The 23,960-nt window shown below is 44.8% G+C and overlaps 1 protein-coding gene across 4 annotated transcripts in view; it reads left to right on the top strand.

The window, feature by feature from the left end:
• Positions 1–23,960, top strand: part of phactr4a (phosphatase and actin regulator 4a) — a 53,237-nt gene that overhangs the window by 5,451 nt on the left and 23,826 nt on the right. The window contains exons 2-6 of one of the 4 annotated variants that reach the window (XM_072447376.1): positions 5,111–5,222; positions 5,934–6,019; positions 8,308–8,352; positions 22,762–22,932; positions 23,004–23,084. In XM_072447376.1, the coding sequence (XP_072303477.1) occupies positions 8,340–8,352; positions 22,762–22,932; positions 23,004–23,084 (265 nt within the window). In that variant the 5' untranslated portion in view covers positions 5,111–5,222; positions 5,934–6,019; positions 8,308–8,339. Of the gene's footprint in view, positions 1–5,110; positions 5,223–5,933; positions 6,020–8,307; positions 8,353–17,328; positions 17,786–22,761; positions 22,933–23,003; positions 23,085–23,960 lie in introns of those variants that run through there. The other 3 variants (XM_072447375.1, XM_072447377.1, XM_072447378.1) reach the window with 3 other exon arrangements.

Genomic DNA, 23,960 nt, shown 5'->3' with positions numbered 1-23,960 from the left:
GCACTACCGCCCCCCTGTGACACCTGGTATTCCAGCTCTCCCAAGTACTAACCAGGCCCATCCCTGCTTGGCTTGTGAGAGCTGACGATCGGGCATGGACAATCTGGTACGGCTATTTGTGAGTTCCCAAACAGGAGAATCCATCTGGGCCAATCACAGCGCAGCATTGTGAGTTGGGCAGAAGTCAAAGAGAAAAAACATGGCGACGCCGGCAGATGTATTTTGGCCTGTTTTTAGAAGATTTACAGACTATTTTGTGTTTGAAAATCTTGCACATAGAAGTGCTTTGTGTATTTGAGGACGAGGAATAAGTCTGTGCTTTTCTTTCAACTGGACTGAACAGTTTGATTTCTCAGCTTTTTCCGCTTGTTATGACTTTTCCTAACGGCTTTCGACGAGGGACATTCCAGATTGATCAATGTTCGTCACGATTATTGTAAGTGAAATATTGCAATATTTTTTTTTAGTTATGATTTATCACAATTATCAGCCAAAAAGAAAGGCAAAGTTGATACTGTATTTTCTTTGCATCAACTTTCAGATATTCCTGTGATGGGAAAATGTGTTAATTATAACAATCAACCTGCCTACGATTTAATACAGATTATAACAGATAATAACAGATTTTATTATTTTGAAAATGAAATATAATGGCAACAAATGGATTCAATAATATAAATAAGCATATTTGCAAGTATTTTATACATTTTTATTTCTATTTTATATACGAGTTTTTAGTGGGATGATCTTCATGGTAACACTCAGGGGAGGGGCTTAAGTCACTTTACTTTGGCTCACGTCAACAACAAACTGCGTTAATAAGTACGATTGCTTTCTCCTCGTCTCCTCCTCCCCCCATGTGTGTCCAGTGCAGTCAGCGGTGTGGTCCCTCCTCCTCCCCCCATGTGTGTCCAGTGTAGTCAGCGGTGTGGTCCCTCCTCCTCCCCCCATGTGTGTCCAGTGCAGTCAGCGGTGTGGTCCCTCCTCCTCCCCCCATGTGTGTCCAGTGTAGTCAGCGGTGTGGTCCCTCCTCCTCCCCCCATGTGTGTCCAGTGCAGTCAGCGGTGTGGTCCCTCCTCCTCCCCCCATGTGTGTCCAGTGCAGTCAGCGGTGTGGTCCCTCCTCCTCCCCCCATGTGTGTCCAGTGTAGTCAGCGGTGTGGTCCCTCCTCCCCCCATGTGTGTCCAGTGCAGTCAGCGGTGTGGTCCCTCCTCCTCCCCCCATGTGTGTCCAGTGCAGTCAGCGGTGTGGTCCCTCCTCCTCCCCCCATGTGTGTCCAGTGCAGTCAGCGGTGTGGTCCCTCCTCCTCCCCCCATGTGTGTCCAGTGCAGTCAGCGGTGTGGTCCCTCCTCCTCCCCCCATGTGTGTCCAGTGCAGTCAGCGGTGTGGTCCCTCCTCCTCCCCCCATGTGTGTCCAGTGCAGTCAGCGGTGTGGTCCCTCCTCCTCCCCCCATGTGTGTCCAGTGTAGTCAGCGGTGTGGTCCCTCCTCCTCCCCCCATGTGTGTCCAGTGCAGTCAGCGGTGTGGTCCCTCCTCCTCCCCCCATGTGTGTCCAGTGCAGTCAGCGGTGTGGTCCCTCCTCCTCCCCCCATGTGTGTCCAGTGTAGTCAGCGGTGTGGTCCCTCCTCCCCCCATGTGTGTCCAGTGCAGTCAGCGGTGTGGTCCCTCCTCCTCCCCCCATGTGTGTCCAGTGCAGTCAGCGGTGTGGTCCCTCCTCCTCCCCCCATGTGTGTCCAGTGCAGTCAGCGGTGTGGTCCCTCCTCCTCCCCCCATGTGTGTCCAGTGCAGTCAGCGGTGTGGTCCCTCCTCCTCCCCCCATGTGTGTCCAGTGCAGTCAGCGGTGTGGTCCCTCCTCCTCCCCCCATGTGTGTCCAGTGCAGTCAGCGGTGTGGTCCCTCCTCCTCCCCCCATGTGTGTCCAGTGTAGTCAGCGGTGTGGTCCCTCCTCCTCCCCCCATGTGTGTCCAGTGCAGTCAGCGGTGTGGTCCCTCCTCCTCCCCCCATGTGTGTCCAGTGCAGTCAGCGGTGTGGTCCCTCCTCCCCCCCATGTGTGTCCAGTGCAGTCAGCGGTGTGGTCCCTCCTCCTCCCCCCATGTGTGTCCAGTGCAGTCAGCGGTGTGGTCCCTCCTCCCCCCCATGTGTGTCCAGTGCAGTCAGCGGTGTGGTCCCTCCTCCTCCCCCCATGTGTGTCCAGTGCAGTCAGCGGTGTGGTCCCTCCTCCTCCCCCCATGTGTGTCCAGTGCAGTCAGCGGTGTGGTCCCTCCTCCCCCCCATGTGTGTCCAGTGCAGTCAGCGGTGTGGTCCCTCCTCCTCCCCCCATGTGTGTCCAGTGCAGTCAGCGGTGTGGTCCCTCCTCCCCCCCATGTGTGTTCAGTGCAGTCAGCGGTGTGGTCCCTCCTCCCCCCCATGTGTGTCCAGTGCAGTCAGCGGTGTGGTCCCTCCTCCCCCCCATGTGTGTCCAGTGCAGTCAGCGGTGTGGTCCCTCCTCCCCCCCATGTGTGTCCAGTGCAGTCAGCGGTGTGGTCCCTCCTCCTCCCCCCATGTGTGTCCAGTGCAGTCAGCGGTGTGGTCCCTCCCCCCCATGTGTGTCCAGTGCAGTCAGCGGTGTGGTCCCTCCCCCCCATGTGTGTCCAGTGCAGTCAGCGGTGTGGTCCCTCCTTCTGCCCTGTGTGAACTCATGGGGCGCTGACTGTAGCTTATGCAGTGGACTTACTTGTGTGAACCGCCGTGTGTAACAGCGTAATTGTTCAGCACATTTATTCAGTCACGTGGACCCCAGACAATCATTATAAATAGATGGAGCTTGTTGACACGCTGGGTTCAGATACACACACATACACGTGTATGCATGTCGCCCGTGACTCGCGTTGTGCCTGGAGACATTTTTTCCGCATACTGTAGGTTCCAAAAACCCCTAAAATAACCTAGCGTGGCATAAATAATTATGGTAATTAAAAAAAACGGTTAATCTTGACATCACTAGTTAGGACCAGCCACAGTAGTGTTCTTGAGAAGACGGAGTGACTGCTCTGACCAATCAGATCGAGAGTTACTTGAGAAGAATGATACTGAAGCGCCAAAGTTTATGATCTCAAAAAGGCAAAGATCCCCACTAAATCTGAGCTTTGTGAAAGCTGTAAGTGTTCTGTCAGCCGCACATGAGCAGTTTGTTTTTACATTGTGCTCGATGGGGAAAATGCGTTCTGGACTGCAGTTCCAATGGACTGGCCACTAGTCCAACTCACGACAGGTTTGAGCTAGCAGTACCCTATCCAGATATTTTAATGAATCCATAAGGAGTCGCCTCTCCACAGTTCTGACCTGTAACTTGGTCCTAGTAACGTCACCTGCTTGTCTCCATGGAGATGGATATGCATGGAACATTGTATGCAAAGCTATAACTTCTGTAGGTGTGCGCCGTGTGAGGTGTGCGCCGTGCGAGCGAGCTGTGCCGAGATCTTAATACCTGCTGCTATATTTTGAGCATGGCGGTGACCAGCCCGAGCATGGCGGTGACCAGCCCGAGCATGACGGCATGCTAAAACCCCTCAGCGCGAACACTGCTTTACAAAGACCTGCAGTAAAACCATGACGACGATGAAGCCATGAGACCCCGGAAGCCAATAAAGCCTGGTAGTAGCTGAACTCTGGATCGTTCAAATAGAGAGATTAGGGAAATATGGGTCCGAAATATGGTAAACTTGTATCCAGACTGTAATGCTTGATCACAGTTTAAGAATTTCATATAGACATTTCAAATAAAGGGTCAATATAACTCAATTAATGATGATATATATGTAAATCATCATTAATTGAGTATTGTATAGTATGTTATAGGGATGTCCTGATCAGGTTTTTTTTGGCCCTGATCCGATTTCGAGTCATCTGATTTTGAGTATCTGCCGATACTGAGTCACGATCCGATACTTTTGTAACACATTAAAAACATGCACAAATGCAATATAAACAAGTTGTCCCCAGTTTTTATTTAATTTTTTAGGGAGTGTCTGCAGAGCCGCGGCCGAAACTGCCATGTTATTTTTGTGCCGGCCGCGCTCCGCGGCTCCTGAAACTGCGCCGCTATTTGACCACGTTTTAGCGCCGTTTTAGACCGCGCCGGGTTAAGGTTAGGGTTAAAGTTAGGGTTAGGGTTAGCCATGAGGCTATAAGGGAAATGCCGCGGCCCCTGAAACTGCGTGGCTATTTGACCTCGTCGCGGCTCTCCAGCCACGGCCTATTTTTTAACACTTTAACAGTGCACCTTTCTTTGAGGTAGCTTGAATAAGAAATAATAGTGCAAATTTTGAATTAAATAGAAGTAAAGTACGTATTAAATGAAAGTGCAACAGTGTCATAAAGTAAGGCCACAATGTGCTTTTCAGAACTGCACTCTTAATACTCTTCTGGCTTAAATAATAAAATGTATGTTTTTCTTGATGAAATCCGTCTGAATGTCTTCGAGTCGAGAGTAAGCCAGGGGTGAGTGTTCTTCCTCGCGGTCGCCACGATGTCTTATCACGCCGTGTTGTGAAAGCAAGTCCTCATGTACGCAGAGTTGGCAAGAATGCGCGACACACCCCACACTCCGCACCCCACACCATCTCACACATGGCTTTCTTCATATTAGCAGCGTTGTCGCGCAAAATTACATCGACCCGCTGTTTGTCAATACCCCAGTTATTGAGCATTTTTTCCTTAATCTGTTTGATGCGCTCTGCTGTGTTGGATCCGCAAAATTCCCTGGGCATGCTGGGCCCACGGCCTAAAACAAAACTATTTTTTTTAAATGTTGTGATCCATTCATGCGTTATATGGAGGTGAGAGACTAATAATAAGCTTGAAATGTATAGCGCTGATCAAACTAATAAGAGTAAAATGTATATCCGATCAGTGATCGGGAGGTGACGTCCGATTTCGATCGAGTCTGAAATCACGTGATTGGGCCCGATTTCCGATCACGTGATCGGGACATCCTTAGTATATTATACTATATTATAACTGACCAAGTAATTACAGGCTTATTCTTGGCTGTCTTTGTGTACAAAAGTGCAGCTGCTCTAGATGCCTTGCTCTTAAGTGTCCATTCATTCTTCACATGTGTTTTGCCACAGCGTGCATCACTGGTGCTGCTCCACACTGCGAGGACGAGCCCGGTGCAGCAGGACGACACCTGAGACCACGCTGGGTCTGGACCGGCTCAGAACTCCTGCTGCTGAATAATTTGTGAGTTTAAACTCCAGATCAACTTGTCTTCATCAAATACAATTTTGTGTGTACAAAGAGGAAACCATAAGGGAATAATTTTTTTGCTGGTAAAATGTATACGTTTGGCGCGGTGTTTTGAGAAGGGCATGTGTGTTCTGTTCAAACACAGCCAGCAAATGTGCAATGTGCACTCACATCATGTGATGCTAATGTGGCATTACACAACACATGTACAGCAATGTGTTTTTTTAATATTTACTGCTAAAATTACAAAATACATACATAATTGTGTGTTATATTATTATAAAATGATAATGACTGGCTTTGTGTAAACTAAGATGAGTGAGTAATGGGGACAGTTTGACAGTTAAGGGAGATAATAATGTGGCCTGTTTTCTATATTCTTTTTAAACAGAGCTAAACCTGGTTGTGGCCTCAGTGTGGTGTGGAGCTGCTCTGCTCTGTGTACATGTGAACCAAGCCTAAACTCCCCAAACAAGTTTGACTGCAGTACACCTGAGTCAGTGCAGTGTTCAAATGTCCCGCGCCAAGGACAAGCACACATTACCCAGCAGATCTTTACACTTTGATGACCTACATGTCATATTTACACTTGTGTAAAGCACAACAGTATCTGTAATGAAAACTTGAGCTGATAAGCTAATGCTGAAGATGCAGGTATTCACATGACACAGCATTCTTATTCTGCTTATTCTGAATACTTTTCAGAAGTTGCAGCACGTTTCCTGGGACGTACGTTTCCTGGAACACCCACTCGAAGAAGAGTCCTAAAAAATCGATGGTCTTCACTGCAAGTAAGTAACAAAGGGGATTTACAATTCTTACAATTGTTAATTAAAAGAAAAGACAATTAGTTAAATAAATGATTGCGTCTTGTGTTGTACTTGTGTAACAACTGTAAAATATTCTTCACTTGAATGAGAGAAAGCGTTTCCTCGATAACAAAGTCAAACAGTGTCTTTCACTAGCTGCTTGTTGTGGAGCACATTTAAAGTTCAAAGTGCAGGCTTTGTACGTTCCCATCAGACCACACCTGCTCATTTGTCCAGTTTCACTCTGGGCTTTTTTTATTGTTCTGTAAAATTTGCTTTGAACAGCCCTTAGTGGTTGATCAACTTCCCATTTACGTATGATTTTGCTTGATTTATCTGAAACATTGCTGTGGAAGAAACAAAGTAACTCATTGTAGCTCCCACTTCTTTTTAAAAAAAAAAACAGCACAGCTACAAAACAAGATAGACATCAGGGAAATCAAGACAAGATCGAGACAAACTGCTGTTGGAGATGATTTTCTGCTCTACCTTGATGGTATCATTTGAAGTTTCTTGTATTCAGATTCACCTCTAGAAGTACTATTTTCCCTCTTCAGACTTTTACTGCTTTGTCATTGGCCGACCCTCTTCTGTGAGGGTTAAACCTAGCAAACGTATCTAGGTCAAAAGGCCTCAGTTAACTATTAAAACCCTGACTCCACTGTCACAATGGATGGAAACATTTATTTTAGGGCTCAATATTTGTCGTTTGTTCTTTTTCTTGCACTTGTGGGAAATCCTCAGTTCTTTGTAGTAGACTCGGGTTTGAGCTGCAGAGGGTTAAAGGTTGAATGGATGATTTTTTTGGCCCAAATCTGAGTCTTATTTTCTCGTGGCGTGGACTGCCGATTAGTCCTGCCACGTATCAATCATAAAACGCACCTACCGCTCACCTGCAGCCGCGTGCGGCTCGTCCCACGTTTCCGCGTGCCTAAGCGCATTGATCTATCATAATATAGTTCCCTCAGTGTACGGGGCAAAATAAAGACGGAGAAAGACAGTTCGAGCTGACTCAGAAGTAGACGGAAATCTACGGGAGACGAGAGATGCGATCCGATCCGTCGCGCTAATAAACAAACGCACGAGTGTGTTGTATCAGTCCGCACGGGGGAGTGCGCATGAGCACTTCCGCCTGCGTTCTCAAATCGCCGAAAAATCATCCATTGCGCCTTTAAATGAGGCAACTGCAGGACTCATGTTTTTTTAATGATATTTTACATTTAGAAAAGGGTCTATCCGGCTTCAGGGTTAATGTGTCGGTGTATTAGAGTAGTTACAATATTATCGTTTGTGATATTTTCTGTAGAAATATATCAAAATGTGACAGGCTATAAACATAGTCATTTATATCAAGATCAATCCAAGCAATATGTCAATGCTTTTTTATGTTGCCTACTTGAGTTGCCGTTGTGCTGAATGATGAACACTCTTTGCATTCTGTGCTCACAGTCTTGGATTGAATTTGCATGAAGAGGAACTCCTTTATCCTTGTATGTTAGGGAAGCGCTGTGTCTTTATTTTGAACCATCTAAACTGAGTTCAATTTTAGGGTGTATATTGTTTATAGAATAAATGTAAGTATGAAGCCAAACTGGAGGCTTACGTCTTAACCTGCCCACATGAAAATGCTCAGCTTTATTAAGGGCCCAGAGAGCTCAGTTGTTAGAGCATCAGACTTTTACAGTGTGCGCTCTGCTGATCGGCTGCAGACTTCCATCTCTGCAGGACCTGTACGTCTCCAGGGCTCTGGGACGAGCAGGTTGGATCACAGCCGACCCTTCTCACCCTGGACACGGACTATTTGAGCCACTCCCCTCAGGCAGGAGGCTATGGTCCATCTGGACCTGAACTGCCACAAGAACAGTTTCTTTGCCTCTGCTGTTGGACTCATGAAGACTTCTTAAACACTGTCACTTTGACTATTATTCAAACCAGTACTACTGGTATTCACTGCATTGTTCACATTTGCACTATTTTGACCAACTGTAAATTGTCTTATTTATTCAGACCAAGTCTATTTTATATTATTTTATTTGTAAATTCAAAATAGTGTTAATACATGCCCTTTTTATGTTCTGCTACTATTATTATTATTTGTTTTAAGTTGCACCTTAATGCCAAAGTAAGTTCCTCCTTTTTTAATCATGTTAATTGACAATGACAATAAACCTGTTTTTGATTCATCTTCTCCACTTTTTCATCAGAGAGAGAAAGTGCTGTCAGCCTTGCATTTAAATGAACGTAATTGGTTTTCATCTTTCTTTGTTTAGGATTCCGGGCCTCCTGATTTTGTAACACTGTGATGGAAAAATCTGGTAAGAAAACCATTTTACAATTTAGTTTAGTTTGTGATTATAATGACCTTAGACAAACTTGCACACATCCATTTGTGAACATGCTCAATATGTTGCGGATGAACTTCTGCAAAGATAAAGTGCTCTTTTATACTAATGTTGCTACATCCACGCTGGGCTGAATACTATTGTGGGAACTAGATTGATAATAATGATCCATTTCTGAGCCTTGGTGAGTTATGAAATAGAATGAGGTTTATTCTTTGTTACTAGAGCTATGGTTGGGGCAAGGCCTGGCCAGCCCTGGACAGCCTCTCGGCTTCACCACAGTCTGACCCGGAGCCTCTGCTCTGAGGGTTTTCTACCTGAAGTACAAAGCTTCATACATAGAAGAGTGACTACATTTTGAAAAGCAAAGGGCTTCCTGGTGGAGACTGTGCCTGCTAAGCTTCGAGAATGAAAGAAAATGAAGTGTCAGTGAGGCATACGTGACTTTTATAAGGATGCAGCTATTGATTATTTTAGTAATCGAGTAATCTATTGATTAGGCGAGAGTTTTTGAATTTGTTGTTTCACAGATTTTCCTTGGCATTTTTAAAAGGGGAGGACGGAATAAAAAATAAATAGTATTTTCCCATTATCAAATCACATTTCTACCATCCAAAAGTCGGGTTGAATTTAAAAATGTATTTTCTTGGATTCTTAGAATATAGGCCCTACAACCACCTCTCTACATTATCTACATAATTATAGTTATCAATGAAAGACATTGAAAATAACTCTTATTATACTGCGGTGTACACAAATATCTTCAATGTCATAAACTGTTTAATGGAAGGTGGAACTCTCAGTGATCAGACAGAAAGTAGTCCCAGACTGACAGCTTCTCACAAAATGAATCATCCCGTGACCAAACAAGTCGGTTTGATAGACTTTATTGAGTCTTGACAGGAACACAAAGTGTGCAACGAATGAAAATGTCTTATTGAGCTAGCTTAAATTTGGCCACACACTAATGTCAATGCTGTGGCGTAGTAATTTTTCGAGTCGTGGACACCAGCTCAGATCGACTCATCGTCTTACAATGCGATCAGAAGAGAACGCGTGATTCCACACGAGCTGGACAACATGTCCACATGAGTAGGACTTGTGCTACTTAAATGGCAACGACAAAATTATTCTGATACAATCGGTCAAGACGCGTATTCTTCAGTTCCTCGTTCAATTATTGCCCACCCCGCATCCTTCATGTTAATATACCGGTCGATTTCATGGATCTATGGTCAAGCCGTGAGTTCCCAGAGTTTTAAAGCTCTCTGACGTTCGGAACTTACTCGGGTTCTTGCAGAAATGGTCGGAGGTCGGAGATGCTTGTGCAGAATACATTTTATTTTCATTTTTATGGAATTTTGGCCAAAAACACTGTGGAAAATCCGCGAAAGCAGGAAAATGATTTTTAGAATCTCCATTTTTGACGTCGGCAGGCTCGCGAAACAACTAATTAAAAAACTCTCGCCTTACCATTGATTCTTAATTAGTTATCTGTTTATTTTTTTGTGCCTTCCATAAACCATTTAAAAGTTTATTAAAATCTTAATTGCAGTCCTCAAATTCACGAGTTTGACTGGGATTCATGGTTTTGTTGTGTGAAAGAGCACGGAGGACTGTGAGGATGAAACAGAAAGTTTGCTATGACGCGGCGATGGCACAGAAGCTAAAGAGAGCAGAGTTACAGCTCAGCTCAGAACACGTGCTCTTTCACACAACAAAACTCTTCCCAGTCGCACGCGGGAGTTTAAAACACGCTGCACTCTCCTGTTGTGCTATAGATCCTGCAGGTCCGAGCGGAACAAGCTCAGCAAAAGCGCCACAAGTCGTCCCGTGTGCTCTGAGCGCCACAGATTCACATGCTTTTGATTAAAAAATTTAATTAAACAAATCATAAGATAATGATCAAAGGTTTTTTTATATTTGACTTACTCTATTTACTTGAGTAATCGTTGCAGCTCTAGACCTGTATCTCATTTTATTCAGGACAGTGTGAACAGCAGACATCTGATTTTTTTTTTTAAATCCGACCCAGGCCACTTTCATATGTGGCAATAAATTCGATATGCATCTGTACTTTTAGAATGCGACTTCAATCTGAACCCTCTGGTCCGGTTCATGCAAGCTGAATTTCATCAATAGGAGACAGTTCCGGGATAAACGTCACAATTCTGAGTCAAAGTGGAGAGTAATGGCAGACGAAAGAGCCAAAAACTGTCAGTGGAAGAAGGAAGAAGTTTGTGCGCAGGCGCACGGGAAACGTGTCCTTTTGTGCTCATGCGGGACAAATCGAGCTGCATTCTGTTCACATATGTTTTTTGTAATGTGAACGACCACCCATCCATCCATCCATCTTCTGCCGCTTTATCCGGGGCCGGGTCGCGGGGGCAGCAGTCTGAGCAGGGACTCCCAGACTTCCTTCTCCCCAGACACTTCCTCTAACTCCTCCGGGGGGATCCCGAGGCGTTCCCAGGCCAGCCGAGAGACATAGTCTCTCCAGCGTGTCCTGGGTCTTCCCCGGGGCCTCTTCCCGGTGGGACATGCCTGAAACACCTCCCGAGGGAGGCGCCCAGGAGGCATCCGGAACAGATGCCCGAGCCACCTCAGCTGGCTCCTCTTGACGTGGAGGAGCAGCGGCTCTACTCCGAGCTCCCCCCGTGTGGCCGAGCTCCTCACCCTATCTCTAAGGGAGCGCCCAGCCACACGGCGGAGGAAACTCATTTCGACCGCTTGTATCCGCGATCTTGTTCTTTCGGTCACTACCCAAAGCTCAAAGAGGGTAGGAACGTAGACCGACCGGTAAATAGAGAGCTTTGCCTTTCGGCTCAGCTCCCTCTTTACCACAACGGTCCGATGCAGCGACTGCATCACTGCAGCCGCTGCACCGATCCGCCTGTCGATCTCACGCTCCATCCTTCCCTCACTCGTGAACAAGACCCCGAGATACTTGAACTCCTCCACTTGGGGCAAGGACACCCCACCCACCTGGAGAGGGCAAGCCACCTTTTTCCGGTCGAGAACCATGGCCTCGGATTTGGAGGTGCTGATTCTCATCCCAGCCGCTTCACACTCGGCTGCAAACCGTCCCAGTGCATGTTGCAGGTCCGGGTTTGATGGAGCCATCAGGACAACATCGTCTGCAAACAGCAGAGATGAGATCCTGTGGTCCCCAAACCGGACACCCTCCGACCCCTGACTGCGCCTAGAAATTCTGTCCATAAAAATTATGAACAGAACCGGTGACACAGGGCAGCCCTGGCGGAGTCCAACATGCACTGGGAACAGGTCTGACTTACTGCCGGCAATGCGAACACAGCTCCTGCTCCGGTCATACAGGGACCGGACAGCCCTGAGCAAAGGGCCCCGGACCCCGTGCTCCCGGAGCACCCCCCAAAGGACACCCCGAGGGACACGGTCGAAAGCCTTCTCCAGATCCACAAAGCACATGTGGACTGGTTGGGCAAACTCCCATGAACCCTCGAGCACCCGATGGAGGGTATAGAGCTGGTCCAGTGTTCCACGACCGGGACGAAAACCACTCAGCTCCTCCTGAATCCGAGGTTCGACTATCGGTCGGATTCTCCTCTCCAGTACCTTGGAATAGACCTTACCCGGGAGGCTGAGGAGTGTGATCCCTCTGTAGTTGGAACACACCCTCCGGTCCCCCTTCTTGAACAGAGGGACCACCACCCCGGTGTGCCAGTCCAGAGGCACGGTCCCCGACCGCCACGCGATGTTGCAGAGACGTGTCAACCAAGACAGTCCTACAACATCCAGATACTTTAGGTACTCAGGGCGGATCTCATCCACCCCCGGAGCCCTGCCACCGAGGAGTTTGCGAACAACCTCAGTGACTTCAGCTTGGGTGATGGATGAGCCAGCCTCCGAGTCCCCGGTCTCTACTTCCTCTTCGGAAGACGTGACGTCTTCCACCGTCCGACGACATCCCCAGTCGAGGTTAGCAGGCCTCCACCCGCACCGTAAACGGTGTTGGTGAGACACTGCTTCCCCCTCCTGAGGCGCCGGACGGTTTGCCAGAATTCCTTTGGTGCCGACCGATAGTCCTCCTCCATGGCCTCCCCGAACTCCTCCCAGGCCCGGGTTTTTGCCTCTGCGACAGCACGAGCCGCGGCTCGCTTGGCCTGCCGATACCCGTCGATGACCTCCGGAGACCTACAAGCCAGAGTGGCCTGATAGGCCTCCTTCTTCAGTCTGACGGCATCCCTTACTTCCGGTGTCCACCACCGGGTTCGGGGGTTGCCGCCACGACAGGCACCGGAGACCTTGCGACCACAGCTCCGAGCAGCCGCATCAACAATGGAGGCGGAGAACATGGTCCACTCGGACTCAATGTCCCCAGCCTCCCCCGGGACATGGGAGAAGCTCCCCCGGAGGTGCGAGTTGAATACCCTACTGACAGAGGGCTCTACTAGACGTTCCCAACAGACCCTCACAATGCGCTTGGGTCTGCCAAGTCTGTCCGGCTTCCTCCTCCGCCAGCGGATCCAACTCACCACCAGGTGGTGATCGGTTGACAACTCTGCCCCTCTCTTCACCCGAGTGTCCAAGACACGCGGCCGGAAGTCAGATGACACGACAACAAAGTCGATCATTGACCTCCGGCCTAGGGTGTCCTGGTGCCATGTGCACTGATGGACACCCTTGTGCTTGAACATGGTGTTCGTTATGGACAATCCGTGGCTAGCACAGAAGTCCAATAACTGAACACCGCTCGGGTTCAGATCGGGGAAGCCGTTCTTCCCGATCACCCCTCTCCAGGTGTCACTGTCATTGCCCACGTGGGCGTTGAAGTCCCCCAGTAGAACAACGGAGTCCCCGGTCGGTGCACTGTCCAGTACCCCTCCCAAGGACTCCAAGAAGGCCGGGTACTCTGCACTGCTGTTCGGCCCGTAGGCCGCCACAACAGTGAGAGACCTGTCCCCCACCCGAAGGCGGAGGGACGCGACCCTCTCGTTCACCGGGGTAAACTCCAACACGTGGCGGCTGAGCTGAGGGGCTATCAGCAAGCCCACACCAGCCCGCCGCCTCTCCCCGCGGGCAACACCAGAGAAGTGGAGCGTCCAGCCCCTCTCGAGGAGATGGGTTCCAGAGCCCAAACTGTGCGTGGAGGTGAGGCCGACTATATCTAGTCGGTATCGCTCAACCCCCTGCACAAGCTCAGGCTCTTTCCCCCCCAGCGAGGTGACATTCCATGTCCCCAGAGTTAGTCTCTGTGTCTGGAGATCTGGTCGCCGAGGCCCCTGCCGTCGACTGCCGCCCAGATCTCTCTGCACCGGCCCCTTATGGATCCTCCTGCAGGTGGTGGGCCCACGGGAGGGCGGCCCCACGTCGCTCTTTCGGGCTGTGCCCGGCCGGGCCCCGTGGGGTAAGATCCGGCCACCAGGCGCTCGCCATGGAGCACCCATCCCAGGCCTGGCTCCAGGATGGGGACCCGGTGACGCCGATCCGGGCGACGTGAACTGCCTTGTTTGTGTTGTCATCATAGGGGGCTTCTGAACCGATCTTTGTCTGACCCGTCACCTAGGACCTGTTTGCCTTGGGAGACCCTACCAGGGGCATGAAGCCCCCGACAACATAGCTCCCGGGATCATTCGGGCACTCAAACCCCTCCACCACGTTAAGGTGTCGGTTCAAGGAGGTGAACGACCACATAAAAAAAAAAAATCAGATTTTAAACAAAAAATCTTAATTGGGCCTCATACCCTGCAGTGTGAACGTAGCCCAAGATGTCACTGTTGTCGGGGGTCTCGGTAATAATGAAAAATCACTAAATTGTGATGTTTCTTCTCAAAATAATCGTCACACTACAGTTTGATACAGTGACTATAGCCTACATCTGGACAGAATGGAAATTACGGTATGTGATTTCAGAATGAAAAAAGCAAACTAGGTATGTCTTTGATGAGGTAACAACGTTATGGTTAAACGCTCCAAAAAGGCAATTTTGTGTCTTAACATTTTGAATATTTTATTTGTATTTACGGACAGTTTCAGACTTGACAATTGAAAGTCGATCATTCTGAGAACCTCACATCACTGTCCGCCCTCCCTAGGACAACTGGAACCAAATATAAACTAAAAACACCATTATTTGAGCAGGTGCCGCGTGATTTATCAAATATGTTTTACTTTGTTGTTCAAGTGACCCTTAAATGATGCCTGTTAATGTTGTTCCACTAATAATCAACTTACTTATAGCTATTGTTTAATTTCTTTTTAGGTTGAAGAAAAGTCGACTCGTTAATTTAATGTTAAATGCGTGTGAATTCTATATTTTGTCCTTCTTCATAGTTTGTGACGTAGTCTGTGTGTTCCACCAAAGCTTGAAGTACTTTGAAACTGAAGTGGACTTAATCATAGTATCATGATGTAGTGAGTCAGCAGGCTCCTCTCACGGGTGGAGCTGTTTGTTTTGTGGGGGCGGGCCCACGTTGACAGTGTTGCGTTGCGATTGGCCGAGGTACAGAGGGCACAGCGTTGTGTGTGTTTCACCACTTCACCTGGGCCAGATCACATTTACACTCACTACAGTGTGGGACATGGCTGTGCACTCGGCGTGTACATGTGAGTACTTTTATCTATTCAGTCATAGAAATATTTAAAGCTTACTTATACTCTAGTGTCTGTTGGCTACCATGTGACTTAAGATTAGTTGTCACCAAACTAGAATTTCAAGCTCAATTTTGATACAAAGGAATGTACTCAATTCTCGATACCAATGTCAATACCACAATAATAATTCAAAGTTTGTTTTTAATTCTGACATTCTCAACACAAAATAATAAGTAAGTAATTTCTTAATTAAACATTGTGCTCTTGTTTTAGTGTTGATTAAGCTCAAAATAATTCTAAAACTCTTCACAAATCACATTTTGTCTTTTTTTCCCAGTATCTAGTTTGTAATCAATACTAAAAGTAGTATCTAATCTTATTTTCAATACTTTTGACAACCTACGATGAAATAATATTTCAGTTTTAGGTGAGATTAGATTGATTGGATTGAATATAGTTTGAATTGGTCCCTAACAACACAGACGTGTGTAAAAAGTGCTTTTTAAATGTGTCCATCTTTACTATGTTTCAACACACGTATAACTCCTGATTGTTCGTGTCCTTTGAAGCAAAAATAACCAAGACTTCCTCATCTTAGCAGAGACTGGGCATAAACGATGTGGATTTGTCACAAATGTAGGACATGCTGCTGTCATGAGTCAGCCGTGTGCAGCGGAGGAGTGGCTGGAACGGACGATGACGATTGTTTTGTTTTGAAAAATGGAACGAGTTTTGTCTCCATCTGCTGCCGTTCTTTGGAAAGCGCCATCGGTGTTCTTTATAACAGGGATTGAATGATTTAAGGCCGTTAAGACTAGGGCTGAAAGTTTTTGTGATAATGATGAGATAATAATTGGAATTGTTTATTTTTTCAAGCTTTGCGTTTACGAATTGATTTGTGATGTGTGTTTTGATAGAAGGATAATAGTTCACATTTTCCAGAAGGGTTTCATTTGAAAAAAGACTGAATAATTAACTATTACAGTCATTTTTGGGATTTACGAACATGTTTATCGTGGTATAAATTGCAGAGTTTTTTTCTTTTTTTTTCATAATAAGGCATCTTTCTCGCCTTGTTTTTGATGATTTTTGGTCTTTAATTGAGCTCATATTAATCCTGATGTGGATTTGGTTTGGTCCAGTTCTAGTCCTTGTGTAGTTCTGATCTTGACCAGGTTTAGTTTCAGGTTTAATCCTGGTTTAGTCCTAGTTTTGTCCCAATTTTGATGTAGTGAATGTGCAAGTGTGACCATACCGTGAGACAGTTTAGTATAATTGATTGTTATAAATCTTGCAGTCCTAGTTTAGACCGCTGTTTAGAGCTGTCCTCACAGGTTTCCCTGTTTTACATTTTGACTTAAAACTGTTGCATTCCACACATTCTCAAGTTATAATGTGTTGTAACTGCCTTTAAACTCTAGAGGGAGCAACAGATTGTAAATTCATGTATTGTAATCATGGATCTTATTGTCATACTACTTTATTTATTTAATCATTTGAGTCTTAATTACATGTATGTTAATCCAGTAAGTAATAACTTGTTTGACAGTTTATAAATGGCTATTAAATAGACTCCTCTGGCACTTTCACTCATAACTGAACTCAGATGTTTTAAAGAGATTGTGGAATGATATTGAAAGTCGGGCTTCAGAAAGTTGAGTGTAAACTTGTTTCTGAAGAGCCACATCTTGGGATAAACGTGCTCTATGGCTGTTCTGGCATAGTTTTTTTTTTTATATGATTTAGAAATGGTATTGTCACTTACGTTCAACTACAACTTTTGCGTCTTACGGTAGTTTAATCACAAGAATCCTACAGGAAACCTCCAACACAACAACTACAGGCCGTAACTGTCTTCAGTGTTTTTCTCCCCTTCATGTAAGCCCAAGCCCTCCCACACACTTAGTCCTAGTAGCCTCATTACCTCGGCTTTGGTTGTAGTCCATTGTATGAGGCTGTGTTGGATTGGAGCCTTCACACGGCTCTGTCCTAGTGGTGTCTGCTCTGGCTTTGAGCGTGAGCCTTGTCCTCTGCTTTATATGCTTGTAGGTGAAGTGCAAGAGTTGTCTCTTTGGGATCTTAACATTGGAGGTTAAACTTTTAATTGTTTTAAACTGCCATTGCTGGATCTGTATATCATCAGTTATGTGTAGAAGGTTCATGTTCCCAGTTTAAAGGGATGGTCCCTGTCGTGTCACACTACACCTGTGGGGTGTCACTTCCTCTTCTCTGGCTCCAAGCTCCACCTTTTTTTTCTATGCTCACCTTCCACTTCTCATATTACCTCAGCCAGCAGAGCCCGCCCATCACCCTTCAGGGAGCAGCACTGTTTTGCCAGGCACAGCCTGCTCAAAGGGGGGCCCACAGCACTGCAAATCTCCCAAGACTTAATGGCTGCTCTGGCCAGAACTCAAAGCATGAATGCTTTGAACTTTGCCCTTGAAAAATCTGCTCTGTGGAATGAGAGGCATCTAAGACTGCTGGATTACCTTTTGGCGTACCTTATTTATGAAGTCAGAGCTCCAAGAAGGGAGGGACTTAAGAACTGAGCAAGTGAGGGTGTTTGTATACTGTGTGAGGAAGGGAGGAAAGGAGAGGCCATATCACACAGTGTTGAGGAGAAGCAGAAACTAAACGACGAAAGTGAGCAGTCGAGACGCTTAAGTTTCTCAAATTCTGTAGCTGTGGAAAACAAGTGGCTTTGGGTGTCCTCTTTCCCGCTGCTGCCTCGGGAGAGGCACAGCCCGGCAGGCCAGCTGTGACCGCTGTCGGAGCATGGGACACAGTGCTAGCACTGAGACTGTGATCCAGCAACCAGGCCTACACAACACGGGTAAGTGGCTGGAAAAGAGTGCAGCTGTCATTGTGAAAGACAGAAAACTCACTTGTTGGCTTGATTTGTGCTGTGGTGAAGTTCTGAGTGCGAGCAGGTGCTCTTGCAGAAACAACATGACGGCAGGCGCAGACAGGTGTAGAAGAATGCATGCAGATGGAATGTGGGGATTGTGAAATGTACAAACCCCACTAACTTCTCTGTCTGCCCTCATCTCCCTGTTGAAGCCTGTCAGCACTGCATTTTCAGTACAAGGCACTGGCTGACACTGTTCCATATGGAGTGTTTCTCAAACATAGTGGTCACTCCACTAACCTCTGGGTTGTGTCAGGAAGTAGACTTATTTTGTTCACAGAAGTTGTAGTGACCTGAAGAAAGGCCAGTTTTACCCTTTTCATTCTTATTCTATGTTTCAGAGAGCTCAGCTCTCCACTCCAATGCCCTAAATCGGCAGCCAGCGAAGTCAGAAGTGTTTGCCTTTGCCTCTGTCATGGCAGGAACTCGCACTGTGTAACATCCGCCTGGTTAAATATTTGCTATTCCAAGCAAAAAGCTCTTTTAACATTGTTGTTTTTTGAAGCAGGTGTCATGTGATGTGTATGAGTCATATGGTCAGGCTGACCAGACCAAAGCCACTTGTTGTAAGTGTCAGTGTTGATGGCAAGTGTTACCATTCATGTGGAATTTACCTTTTCTACTTTATGTAACAACTTTAACTTTGATTTGTTGTTGATCCAACAACATCCCGTTGTCACATTTATTCTGCAAGTTGGATGCTATACCTAACAACAGAATACCTAACGACACAATTTGCAATAGAAATGGACAATTACATTTAAAACTCCACACCCGGTAGCATATTGGTTATTTTTCCCACTGATAGAAATTGTATACGATACAGTTTAACGTCTCTGTTTAACTTTTTGTAGCTTGTCAGCATATTTCAGAATCCTTTATTTACAGAATCATCATTGCTGATTCAAGTTAAGGCAGTGCAATTAATCTAATTAATCTGAATTATTACACCTGATTAAGACATTTCATAGGCCTGAATGAGAAAAAAACTAACTCCCTAAGAGTCTATGCACATGTTTCTGTCTGAAAGCTTTTTAGCCTTTTTCATGCTCGATACATATCCTACTGGCATTTCATCCATTCTTTTTATTTTAACAGTGGTGCAAATTATATAATACAATTTTGTATATTTTGTATATATATATATTTTTCAAATATTCTTAAAGACATTTTGCTGCAAAATGTATAAAACCAAGTAGAACACATAATACCCTTCTTTGGGGGGAAAAAGCTGTAATTTATTTAGCACTGTTAGTGCTATAGTATGATTATTATTATTAGAGTAAAATCAGCCTTCACACTTCCAGTCTATGAATTTCCGGTTTTATTTAGATTATTTCTCAGACTAAAGTGTCTCTGAACCTCTCCAGGTCATGTGTCATCATAGTGTTGCTCCGCCTCCTCCTGTAACAGCAGCAATGACAGTCTCTCCTCCTCAGACTGTGTCTGATCACACACAGTCTCTCCTCCTCAGACTCTGTGTCTGATCACACACACAGTCTCTCCTCCTCAGACTGTGTCTGATCACACACTCTGTCTCTCCTCCTCAGACTCTGTGTCTGATCACACACAGTCTCTCCTCCTCAGACTCTGTGTCTGATCACACACAGTCTCTCCTCCTCAGACTCTGTGTCTGATCACACACTCTGTCTCTCCTCCTCAGACTCTGTGTCTGATCACACACTCTGTCTCTCCTCCTCAGACTCTGTGTCTGATCACACACACAGTCTCTCCTCCTCAGACTCTGTGTCTGATCACACACTCTGTCTCTCCTCCTCAGACTCTGTGTCTGATCACACACACAGTCTCTCCTCCTCAGACTCTGTGTCTGATCACACACTCTGTCTCTCCTCCTCAGACTCTGTGTCTGATCACACACTCGGTCTCTCGTCCTCAGACTCTGTGTCTGATCACACACACAGTCTCTCCTCCTCAGACTCTGTGTCTGATCTCACACACACAGTCTCTCCTCCTCAGACTCTGTGTCTGATCACACACTCTGTCTCTCCTCCTCAGACTCTGTCTGATCACACACTCTGTCTCTCCTCCTCAGACTCTGTGTCTGATCACACACTCGGTCTCTCCTCCTCAGACTCTGTGTCTGATCACACACTCAGCCTCTGTTAAAGTTATTTGGAGTTACTGATCAACTGATCATTTACGAGAAAACAAGTCTAATGTCTAATAAAATACCTTTATCGCGGGTGACTTTGCTGCGCTTATATTTATTAAGTTTAGTTTAAAAACGTTTCTAGAGCTTTAAAAGTCTATAACTTTGTAATTTCTGGGTCTTTTTGCTCAGAGCTGTTTTCTTCCTTTTTTTTTGATTTTGCAAAGGGATGGCATAGTTAACATATATTATATTGGTGCATCCCTAATGCAAATCATTTAATATTTGCTAACTATTTGCTTAAATTATGATGCTAATTGTGAATATTTTTTCAATAATCGAACAGCTTTAACTTATTTATTTAAGTTGATGTTTGTTTTTTCGATGACTTTCTAAAGATGGTGGTCTTGCTTTGCCTCAACACAATGGTCCACCATTGTGCTCCTCTGCTCACTCGCCCTGGGCCGTTTGTTCTCTGCTCCCTCACTTTAAACAAATTGTGGTACAAGGTCACCCCAACTCCCATAGATCTTTTTGTTAAACCACAACAGTCCACCAGCCTTCTCATTTTAACGGACACCTGTGTCTGGCTTATGTGTCAGGAATAGCCCCATCACACAGCGTTCAATGACCCCTGTACGCTGGCGTTTGGGCATGAGATTTCACACATGCTCCGTCCACACCCTGCTCCCCTCCGACATGGACATGCTGGAACGTGGAATAGGACACCAGTGAATAGGAATCTTGGAAGAAATTTTGATTATTTACTAGGGCTGCAGCGCGACTAGTCATTGGGAAAAATAAGACGAAAAATAGTTGATAATTCATAATCCTTCATTACAGAGTCTAAAACCCATACTAAAATACTGTTTTAGTATACTAATACCGTAAGATGGCAACATTATGAAAATAATGATTTTCATCATTAATGCACTTAATTTGTAAATGTTCTCTTATCTAGAAGCCTTCAGTAGCCATATTTCAACCTTTATTTGATTGATCATGTATTTAAAAGTCTAGAAATAATAATTTCACCTGTCGTGTAATGATAAAAAATAATAGCTGTGTAGTTGACTACTAAAATAATGGTTATATATATCTCCCACCCCTAGTTAAGGGCCAACTCATCTGTTACAATATTTTGACAGCGGTTTAAAGACAACTAATGTTAAATGAGTGAATTAAAGATGAGGTTTAGTCTGCACACTGTGGTGTGATCCCTTGAGCAGCAACGAAATCTTAGTTTTACTGATAAAGCGTGTTTGATGTCTCTCTTCCAGATGAATGAGATTGCACATGAGTTTATATTGTAGATGATATGGGTTTAGTAATGATACAATATCACATTTTGGATGGGTTATAGAACGTTTGCAAACGTCAACATAGACATTTGACGTAGAAATTGCCTGTGTGCTCACGGGCTGAATGATTGTCGCATTACTGCACTCAGCAGATCATGTCGTATGTAATCCCAAAGGATCCAAACCAAGACAGTGGAAATCTGCAGTGTAAATACAACACACGTCTCAGAGATGCACCATGATTTGTCAGCAGCAGTGCACACTGTCAACTCAAATCATCTTAACTGATCAGAGTTTAGCCTTGGGTGCTGAATCATCCATAGGCCTCGACATGCTTGTTCAGTGGGCAATAACATGACTTTTCCCTGCTGCAGAGAGCGCCTTCTGTTGCTGTAGCAAGTCACATTTCAGAGGGAGCGAAAAAAGAAAACACTTAAATAATCTCAGGGTTAAAACATGTTCTCTGAATTGTAGAAAGGCCAATTCACATGTAATCTTGTGTTATTGGACCTCACAATAAATCCTTTGTAATATTGTACTTACCATAAACATTCTAATTTGAGAAACTGGGATTAACCTCAGACAATCACAAAAGTGTAAAAAGTCAAGGTGGTGAAGTAAAAGCTCTCAGATACTTTTCATTTTACATTATGTTACTGTGTTATGTTACACTTTATGAAATTATGATGGACTGTTAGCATTTTTGATTGAGACAAAATCCTAATATTTAGGTTTTCTAGACAAATACTTCCAGAAATGTCGACCACACAACCATTTTTCATTCTTTGTTATGGAAAAGCCAACTGACATTTCCAAGCTTTGTAATTGTTGCTTAATTTTTGTGTTGACTTAAAACCATGAGCATTTAAATCTGATGTCGGTTAATGATTGAATATGTTTTAATGTCTACTTAATTTTCCCCCATTCTGTAATTTTGGCATAGCATTTTTAAGGCGCTTTAGTTCTATATTTCTGAGGCAGATTGTCTACGATTGCTGCTGGTCAATCTATTGGCTTCTTAAAACCTCACCCTGTCAAAAGAAGTCCACTTTGGTTTTGCAATCTGTTTTGTTGCTATGAGTTGTCAGATAAGCAGTGGTTAGCCCCGCCCCCTGAACAATCTACTACAGTATGTGACTGTGTTGAGTAACTGCCCGCCTGCTACTCATCACCTGGGAATTTGAATGGCCACCGCACGCCCACTGCTATTTCTGTCTCTTTTCACATTGATGCAACTTTGTGTTTCTGAGTCATAGGTTTCTGTCCAGGTAGTGCTTCTTTTGGCTGTAATTTGGTTGGGCCTTGGTGCAGGAAAGTAGCAAAAGTATTAAAACCACGTTACAATAAATGATAAAGTTGTGCAGCAAGGTTTTAGTTTTAAACACATTTTTGATTAAAAGTGTGTAAATTGTTTCAACGACGAGCACTACATGTTCTTGGTTTACTACCTGACCAGTGAAAATGTAAATCTTTAACTTCTGTTCCTCCAGATGATGACGTCAACCTGCAGCACAGCACAACAGGGGGGGAAGAGGGGAACTCGGGCGACGGAACACCTCCGGCCAAACGGAAAGGCAAATTCTCCAAAGTTGGAAACATCTTCAAGCCCTGGAAATGGAGAAAGAAGAAGCCGAGCGAGAAGTTTGCTGAAACATCTATAGGTCTACTAAGGTTCTTTTTCTTTTATTCCTGATCTCGAGATATGTGGTCACATTTGTCTTGTTTCCCTCAGCCTTGGAAAGAAAGATCTCTGTAAGGAAGAGTCGTCAAGAGCTGATCGCACGAGGAGTTCTTAAGGAAATTCCTGATAATGGTATGAATGTTAAATGTTGCCTAGGAAACGGCCAGGCAGAGAAGAGATATGTGTTATTTTTTTCAATATTCTCTACTTTGACTCGACATTCTATAGCAGTGTTTTTCAGACTTCTTGGAAAAAATGATCGCTGGATGCCATCTACTAAAATATGACCATATTATAATCCTACTGTGGCAAATAGTTTTCATGTCACTGTGTTTGGCAATGGGACACTCCAAAATGATAAATGCTTCCATCGTATCCATGTTTGTAATCATGAATCATGAATTTCAGACTTGTAGATGGATTCATCAACTTTATTTAATCATTTGAGTCTTAATTACTTACTGTTAATCTAGTAAGTAATGACTTGTTTGACAGTTTATAAAAGGCCATTAAATAGATTTCCTCTGGCACTTTCACTCATAACTGAACTCAAACGTTTTAAAGAGATGGTGGAATAATATTGAAAGTCGGGCTTCAGACAGTTAAGTGTAAACTTGTTTCTGAAGAGCCACATCTTGGGATAAACATGCTCTATGGATGTTCTGGCATTGCTTTTCCATCTCATCTGCCAAAAATAGAATTTTATATGATTTAGAAATGGTATTGACACGTGCATTCAACTACAACTTCTGGAAACCTCCAACACAACAACTACAGGCCATAACTAAAAAAAAGCTTTATGATGACAAAATTAATTTATTTGAACATTTGCACCGTTCTTTCAGATATGATTTTAGTTTTTCATTTTTTATGTCTACCCTTTGAAAATCTCAAATTAATGCATTATTTACAGTTTTTTTTTGTCCTTTTAAATTAAGTTCAAATTATAAATTTGATGTCCAGACAGTTACTATTAAAACTACTCTTTCTTGAGTAATTAATTTCTTG

This window comes from Eucyclogobius newberryi, unplaced genomic scaffold, assembly GCF_026437365.1.
Source record: "Eucyclogobius newberryi isolate DKJ021-1_F unplaced genomic scaffold, fEucNew1.0.hap1 SCAF_16, whole genome shotgun sequence".
NCBI classification, from domain to species: Eukaryota; Metazoa; Chordata; class Actinopteri; order Gobiiformes; family Gobiidae; genus Eucyclogobius; species Eucyclogobius newberryi.
Note: the sequence above shows the minus strand (reverse complement) of the source record. Positions and strands in the feature narration are given on the sequence as shown.